The sequence below is a fragment of the Acomys russatus genome, chromosome 13 (assembly GCF_903995435.1).
Source record: "Acomys russatus chromosome 13, mAcoRus1.1, whole genome shotgun sequence".
In the NCBI taxonomy this organism is placed as follows: Eukaryota; Metazoa; Chordata; class Mammalia; order Rodentia; family Muridae; genus Acomys; species Acomys russatus.
Window position 1 is genome coordinate 52,693,515 of NC_067149.1, and position 8,531 is coordinate 52,702,045.

At 51.4% G+C, this 8,531-nt stretch overlaps 1 protein-coding gene across 1 annotated transcript; it reads right to left on the minus strand.

The window, feature by feature from the left end:
- Window positions 1-3,590: 3,590 nt before the first annotated feature.
- Window positions 3,591-6,355, minus strand: Kcna6 (potassium voltage-gated channel subfamily A member 6). The gene has a single exon (XM_051155410.1). It carries the CDS (start codon window positions 5,622-5,624, stop codon window positions 4,029-4,031), a length of 1,596 nt encoding a protein of 531 aa, XP_051011367.1. The 5' UTR covers window positions 5,625-6,355; the 3' UTR covers window positions 3,591-4,028.
- Window positions 6,356-8,531: the final 2,176 nt, after the last annotated feature.

The following is an 8,531-nucleotide window of genomic DNA, read 5'->3' on the forward strand; positions in this document are numbered from 1 at the left end:
TTTTACAGCTCTAAGACTGGTGCCTTTTCTTCCTGCTCTGCCTTCAGCATTCAAGGAGCCAGCCAGAGGCTGAGCAAGCTTTCATGTGAGTGCAGAGTAGTTACCAGACCTGCCTCAAGTTAAGGCCTCTTCCAGGATAGCCCAATTTTCTGTTTTACCATTTTACATTTGCTTTGATTTCAACCTCTCTGCAAAGCTCCTAAGGTTGGGGGACCCTAATGTGGACGTTGTCTAGTGCTAAATGGCACTATCTGAGACTCAAATTGTCTGTCTGTCTGTCTATCTATCTATCTATTATCTACCTATTTATATTTCTGTCTCTCACCACATTCTTTATTCCTGCCACCTTTCTTCTTTTATCCTAGCATTTCGTGCTCAAGAAATTTCCAGAAGACATTTTACTAACCAAATAGAATCTCATCTTATTGTGTAAGTGCAGCCCCTCCAGGAACAGAAAGTCTGCAAGGGGAGTACGGTACCATGAGGTACCAAGGAAACAAGGAACCTTCTGAATATGATCCTGGGTCAGAGCTGTCCTATAGTTCAAGGTATGGTCCTCCCAGGAATGCTGAAAAGGTTCCCAAAAGCCAAAAAGGGTGGAGTTAGGAAGAAAGAGAGAGATTTATGTCTCTCTTGGACAGAAGATGCAGTTTAAATGAGGTGTGTCGGGGGAGGGGAGGTAATCAGGGGAGGAAAAAAAAAGACAAAATGGGAGGGAAAGGAAGACTGCAGACAAGAATAGTTGGGTGAAAAACAGGAAGGAGTGTGAAAGAAAGGAGAAGACAGAAACAGATGAAGGCAGACAGAACCACACAGCGGGAAAGATGAACAATGAAGCCCTGCTTCGCCAGACACCGAGGCCACCCCCTCCCCACCCTGCCAGAGATAAAATAACTCTACTGAGGTACCTACCTCAGACGCAAGGAAGGCCAGCTGTCCCTTGCTCCTCTGGGATGCTAGGCAGGAGGAGTGTCCTCATCCCAAGCAGAAACTAGCAGTCCCAAGTAGTCCTCTGGGAGCCCCCGCCGGCTTACTTCAGTTGTTAGGATGGCTCAGACTGCCACCTTCTTGGGCAGCTGTGATCCTATTCCAGCTGCTGAGGCCGCACACAGTGCATATCCTCTTGATGCCAAGGTTACAACGTCCACATGGAGGCGCAGAAGCAGGGAGGGGGGGGGTGGGTCACTGGACAAAATTCTCCACAAAAAGTAGATTGAGTCACAGGCTCTCAGTTTCTGTCTGGCATCTTAAGAGCCACCTCTGAGATTCTTGCCAGGAGCAACACTGCTCCCTGGGAGGGAGAAATTTCATTCTTCTTGGTCTCTCTTAGAGCTGGGAAGAGCATCTGTGATGAGAATGCCATGACACCCCAGACTAGTGTCATCCATGTCCTCAAGGCCCAGTCTGGTTGCTATGGAGGGGACATTTTGTACCTGTCCGCCCCCCACCCCCACCCCGTCCCGGTTGTCCTTTTGGAAACCTTAACATTGCTGTTGGCTTCGTTGGGAAAGTTTTAAGCATTCAAGTTTCTGAAGACTCAGGGGTAAGATGTGGCTGCTTTAGAGACCAAACGGAGAACCAGGAAAAAAAGGTCCAGGCAGGAAGTGTTGAGAATCTACTTCCTCAGTGTTTTCAAAGGTCCTGAGTCTTGTCTTAGTTCTACCAATGTCTAGCCAATAGATGGGAGATGTTCCCATTTGAGAAGCTGGGATATGTAGTCTGTTCTCCCTTGATAAGCAAATCAGTAGAGAGAATAGTCTGGAAGGTTGCTAGAGCAACCAGAGTCCCTGGAAAGCCTGGCTTTCCACAAACCTTTTACTTTCAGGCATGCTCTGACTTGAAAAGGCAATGTTTGCGTAAGGACAAGGATGAGGATGATGAGATATACACACACAGAGGTCTATGCACACATGTCCCCACATTCATCCTCAGCTGGGGGCATCCCTTTGGCCACTGGAGTGGGCTCAGGAGTAAATGAAAAGATAAAAACAAACACTACTTTCTTACTGGCCTTGAAATAGGGCTCTAAGTTTTAAACATCTCTTTCTTTTATTGTGTCGCAGGCTCAGAGAAGTCAAGCTCCCAAGAAAAGTGACCTCTGGCCTCCAAGTCTACCTCAAGAATACATTCCATTCTGAAGAGTAAGAGAAAAGATGGAGGCTCAGCCCAAAAGGCCACAAAGAGACTTAGCAAGCTGGTGGTCTACAATGGCCTAGTCTTGGGCTTTGGATCCAAGGTAGAAAGTTCTGGGGAAAGGCCTTGCCTTTGGGAGACAAGAAGGCAAGATAAAGAACTAAAACTCAAGACCATTACTATAACTCACACATTTGCATAGCATCTCCCACACCTTCCTGGGTGAGTTACTGATATTCCCCATAAGGTAAGGAGGGGAAGACATTAATGTTCTCATTTAATGGGTGGGGAAACTGAGGCACAAAGAAGGACTGTGACACCAAAGCTACCCTGTAAAGCCATGGCAAAAATCCAGATTGTGGCCTGTCACTTACTGGAGCCATGGTGCCTCTTAAGCCAACTCCCAAGGTCAGTCCCTCATAAGTTGCTCTTCAAGAGAATCTTTTTTTAAAAGCATTCTCTTCAAAGAGCCTTAAAGCATCGATATAAAATTAAAACATGGTAACAGTCAGAACCACACCCATGAGAACTGAGAATAGTACATCACAGTTTATCAAAGGCAAAACTGAATGGCAATGTTACTGGGGTGGGATGGGGCAGTGGGCGGCTGGGAGGGGTGGCAGTGGTTTCACAATGGGAGAAAATGGCTTGGTGCAAGTGGGAACCACCAAGTTACCTTAGCAGTTAGAGCAGGCCAAATGCAGATCCTAAGGAAGAGCAGAGCAGACGAATGCTTGCTTGACTCAGCAAAACCCTCTAAGAGAGAGGCTGTCAACAAAACAGCCATGCCTGTTCCGGGCTCCAAACTAATTGTTGCCTGTGGCACGGGAAGAAAGCTATGCTGGCACCCCATGAGTGAACTAACCTGACCGCGGGTTACAGCTGAGGCTGAATTCTGAAAATTCATCTGCAATCCTAGGTCAGATTCCCAGGAAGGAGGGTGGAGTGTACCTTAGAGAGGAGGTCTGGGCTAATTAGGGCAAATTGGCTGCTGTCTGCAGCAGAGAGTCGTCGCTCTGCCTGTCCGAAGTGGCACCTAGCTTCAGACGTGTGGTCCAGCCAGTCACTTGACTCTGGTCCGCCTTTTCTCCTGGCTCCCTGGTTCCATTTTCCAGTTCCCCTGCACGTGAAAGCGCTTGCACAAAACGAGAACTTGGCTCCGAGAAGGTGTCTTCCTGGAAGCTCAAGGGAGCTGGGGAATCAGAGTGCGGAGGATGACTTGACCCCCAATCAGTGGCTCTTGTGCCAGATCACACCTAGAGGAATCCCTCCTGGCCCTTTTGGTTTAGACCTGACCCTCATGTCCTTCAAATAATCCAGTTGGGTAGTATTTTCTCTAATTCCATCCAAATTTAGCCATGAGTGTCTTTCGAAGCTCTTCAGCTAACAGCTCTACCAGCCAGAAGATGGGCAGGCCACTAAAACAGCAAGCTGAATTCTTCTTCATTCTCCAGATTCTGCCAGGGACCGAGTGACCAGACACTAAGGAAGGTACATGACCCAACAAAGGACACTAATGAAGGGACCTGAGTACAGCTTCTTTCTAGTCTATTGATGTCACCATTCCTAGAGATAGTACAAGACCCGGGTATGAAAATTCAGTCTTGAGGGAAGGTCAGTCAGAAATGTGTATCTCATCCACGTGACAGATGGACATGACTGGGTGGCACCGTTGAAATTTCCAAAATGTCACTAAGGTGGAGGAACCTCGAATGCTGCGAGGATCGAGCAACAGTCTACAGTCCAGATATTTGGTCCAGGATGCCATGTACTGGGTACAGGGGAAGGAGGTTGAGGTCCTCTGGAGCTATGGCGGGCGGAGTGGGCATGAGAAGGAAGCCTGAGAGGTGGCTTGCTCAGAGCTCCCGTTTTCCTACAGGCCCTGCCTGCATCCCTCAAACCTCGGTGAGCATCCTTTTCTCTGCATATGCTCGATGTGGAGTTGGAAGATAACTGGGGCGCCGTTCTCGGGAGGCCTCGGAAAAGTCAGGTTTGCCAAGCCCGTTGTCCGTCGCCTTCAAGTCTGGTGTAGGCTGCCCACAAGTGACATGGGTATACTGGCCTTGCTCCTCTTGCTCCGTCTCTCGGTGGTAGAAGTAGTTGAAATTGGAAACAATGACCGGTACCGGCAATGCAATAGTGAGCACCCCAGCAATGGCACACAGTGAACCCACGATCTTACCTCCCACCGTCATGGGGTACATGTCCCCATAACCTACCGTGGTCATTGTAACCACAGCCCACCAGAAGGCATCTGGGATGCTAGGGAAGAGCGAGTCATCATCATCTGCCTCTGCGAAGTAGACAGCGCTGGAGAAGAGGATGACTCCGATGAAGAGGAAGAAGATGAGCAGCCCGAGTTCTCGCATGGACGCCTGCAAAGTCTTACCCAGGATCTGCAGCCCCTTGGAGTGGCGGGAGAGCTTGAAGATTCGGAACACCCGGACCAGGCGGATCACCCTGAGGATGGCCAGGGACATGGCTTGCTGCCCATTCTGACCACTGCCACTACTCATGGACTGCTGCTCGTGCCGTTGCACTAGCTCGGTGCCCAGGGTGATAAAGTAGGGGAAGATGGCCACCAAGTCAATGATGTTCATGATATTGCGAAAGAAGGCCGCCTTGCTGGGACAGGCAGAGAAGCGCACCAGGAGCTCAAAAGTGAACCAGACGATACACAGAGTTTCCACCAGGAAGAAGGGGTCCGTGAAGAAGGAACCCCCAAGAGTACTGAATGAGGATGTTCCTCCTCCAGTCCCCATCCCCCCAGGGGGAATGCCACCAGGAAATGCATAGGAATCCTCATCCTCATCCTCTTCTTCGTGGCTCCCCCTGGAGGCCGGGGACATGCGAGTCCCACCACCCTCGTTACTTCCACCTCGACCATCTGCACGGAACTGAGGCAAGGTCTCCAGGCAAAAGATGACGATAGAGATGAGGATGACCAACACTGAGACTATGGCGATGCCTCGGGCGGGCCCGGAACTCTCTGGGTACTCAAAGAGGAGCCAGACCTGGCGCTGGAAAGGTTGGGAGGGGAGTGGTTTCTCATCCTCGCCACCTTCGGGCAGGCAACCCTCATCCTCCCGGAAGGCCGCCAGGGCTTCGTCTCCCAACTGATAGAAGCGAATTTCTTCCATGAAGATGTCCAGGGGCACGTTGACCGGCCTCCGCAGGCGGCCCCCGGATTGATAGTAATAAAGGATAGCATCGAAGCTGGGTCGGTTGCGGTCAAAGAAGTACTCGTTCCTCAGTGGGTCAAAGAAACGGACTCTGCGGCCAGGGTCTCCGAGCAGCGTGTCGGGGAACAGCGACAGGGTGCGCAGCTGCGTCTCAAAGCGCAGCCCGGAGATGTTGATCACCAGCCGCTCGCTACTACAGCAGCCGCCGCCTCCCGCGGCCTCCGGGAACTCACCCGCATCCTGTTGCTCCCCCTCCGGCCCACGGACCTCCCCCGGCGTCGCCAGCGTCAGGGATTTCTCCGATCTCATGTCCCCTCGGCGGTGCGCTCCCCGCCACTAGGACGGCGCCCACGACACGAACTCAGGAGCGCGGTACCCGCTTCCCAGCTCAGGGTGCGCCCTCCCTTAGGGTGGGGCCGGTGCTCTGACCTGGCGGTTAGGTCAATGAACCCTGCAGCAGATCCCTCTGCCAAGCTAGGTTTGGGATGTGGCTCTGGCTCCCATTAGCCGCTCCTCCGTGCTTAAGATTTCTGGGATGCCAGGTACCCGCAAACTGTCGCGCGCGTGAAACTGGTTGCCTGAAAAGACGCGTGGCTTAGCTCCCAATGGTGCCTAAAACTGGGCTCGGGGAGTCAAGTGTACGCCCTCCAGATCTGCTGGCTTTCTCCAGGTCCCGCTGAGCTTCTCTAGCCGCACAAGACCCCGGGCTGCCGATGGTACCAAATCGCCAGTTGCGCCTCCCTCCGGCTCACCGAAGACTCCTGCTCGGGCTCGGCCTCCGCCTCCGCCCTACGTCCACCACCGAACTAGGTCTGACCAAGGTCGCGATTCCAGCCACCACCTTCTCCACAGAAGCTGTCCCACGGGCCTCGGTACCACCCCGGGGCTGCCCCGGTTCCCGAGCCGCGAGACCCACCTCCCCACCGCTTCCAGCCTTGCCTGCACCCTCAGCACCAGCAGCAACAGCAGCAACAGCAGCAGGAGCAGCAGCAGCAGCAACAGCAGCAGACTCAGCTCTGGGCTCTGCCCTTCCTCCCTAACACTCTCCAAGTGACGTGGCAGGCCCCGCCTGCTGCCCCCTCCCACCCCACTCTCACATCACACCCCTTACCCAGCCAGGGGCTGCAGCAAGCCTGAGTGCTGGGGAAAGATGTAAACTTGCCTCCCCAGTAATCTTTCCCGCGCTCTCCTGGCATGCCTCTTGCTTTCTCACATTCACACGCATGCCCCCACCCCCACCCCAACCCAGCCGCAGTATCCTAATAACACACCCCCTCCATCCTCCACAATCATCTCAGTTCTGTTCATCGGGCTGACCTGCGCAGTGTATTTCATAAAAAAGAAATCGCAACCTGGCCCCCAAACACCCCTCCCCAATAAGCCATACACAGCACCTGACTCCCCCAACAGCTATTTACTGGGCGGGGGAGGGGGAGATCCATATTTGTATATCCATGAAGACACATTTGCCAGTCTCAAGCTCTACTGGGAGGGGGAAAAATGAAATATTTTTAAACGTCTTGAGAGCTTTCCATTTAGGCAGTGTCCCAATGTTAATTCCCCTATAGACTCTCTTGCTTTGGCAACCTGGAAAGGCGGGGCTGCGGCTCTCCTTCGAGGCATAGTGATTGTAACAGGGATGGGAAAGCCTGCCCATTCCCAAGGAGTGGGAAACCCTCCTCACATGGAGTCCTGGGAACATCCACCACCAGCTCCTTGAAAAAGAACCAAAAGATCATGGTATCGACGAAACACTATATACAGGGAATTGCAGCCAGGAAGCTTTGTTCCAAGCCTCCCGGGGCGGAGGGAAGGGGGGGGGGAAGAAATACATATCTATATCAAGAAAGGGGAGGAAAGGATAAATGGAAAGGGACTACATTAAAATGTCAATTAAAAACGCAGCTGTGTCCAGTGAGCAATCAAAAGACACAGTTTAGGTGCTTCACCCAAGAGATGGCCTCTTTTTCAGAGCCATGGAGACTCATTTGGTATGATTTGGATGGACAAAACGGGTTTTGAAGGAAACCATGCCCCTTACTCCCCCTCTCTTAGAATGTCAGAAAGACATCCTATGTATCCTGCCAATGCTTTAGAGGACTTCCTCCCTAGATCCCATGGATGAAGATGCTGAAGGTCCATCTTACTGTCTCAGACTACCACAGCCAGGCAGCTTGGCTTTGACTTTCCTGTGGCCACAGCCGATTGGCTGGTGATGGCCAGTGTTTCTGTGCAGCTGCTTCTTCATGAAGAGCTTCAGCAGGCTAAGGATGGGAAAGACACATAAAGAGTCAAGCCACGAGGTGCGTGTGTGGGTTCTTAGCCATACGATACACACAGACTACTTCAGAACCACAGCAGTGTTCACAGCAGGTGCTCCCAGAGGGGTGGGGCATGGGAGGAAACCAGAGCTCCTGGACCTGGAAGGAGGAAATGAAGTCAAGAGAAGATCAGAAAGATGCTGACTTTGACACTCACTGCAATTTGTAGTCTACCCTGTCCCTGCCTGGGTCTACCAGACTGCAGCCTCTCCATCCCATGTGTTTTTCTTGGTCTTCACGCCTTCTGCTCCCCTCCCGTCGCACAGTTCAATGAAGGGTGAAAGAGCAAGTATACTGCATTTACCCATTTACAGGCTATGTAATTAAGCCATTTAGACTTTACACAAAAGTTACTCCATTCAAAGGGGGAAAAAACCCATAGAATAGAGCAGCAACAAATACAGTACAGGAGATACACTCTCACCCCTGTCCTGTGCTCTGCAATTGTTTTCTGGGTTGTAAAATGACTTGCCCATAATTCTTTGGGTTTGTTTTCCACTTTCTATCATGAATGGTTCATTTGCATTTTTGCTGTCCTCATGGCCACTGTTTCTCAATTGGTTGTTGATGAGATCAGCAATATTGCAACAAAGGTATGTGAATAAGTTGCATTCTTCTAAAGCATACACCGGGGTCTGACAAGATGTCAGCTACCCCTTTGAATCCTCATGTTAAACCGGTTGGCACTGCCTGCCATCCTACAGGCAGCACTCCGATTCGTGGTTGCCTTCACATCCTAGGCTGAGCCCCTAGGAAGATTTCATTGTGTACTGGGAGGTTCCCTTGGGAAGCAGAAACCATTAGCAAATTCATGAATCAGACTTCTGTTTTTAGTTCTTTTGTGAAATGAATTTATTCCCTGTGCCTAGATAGCTCCTCATACGTATATTTAAGG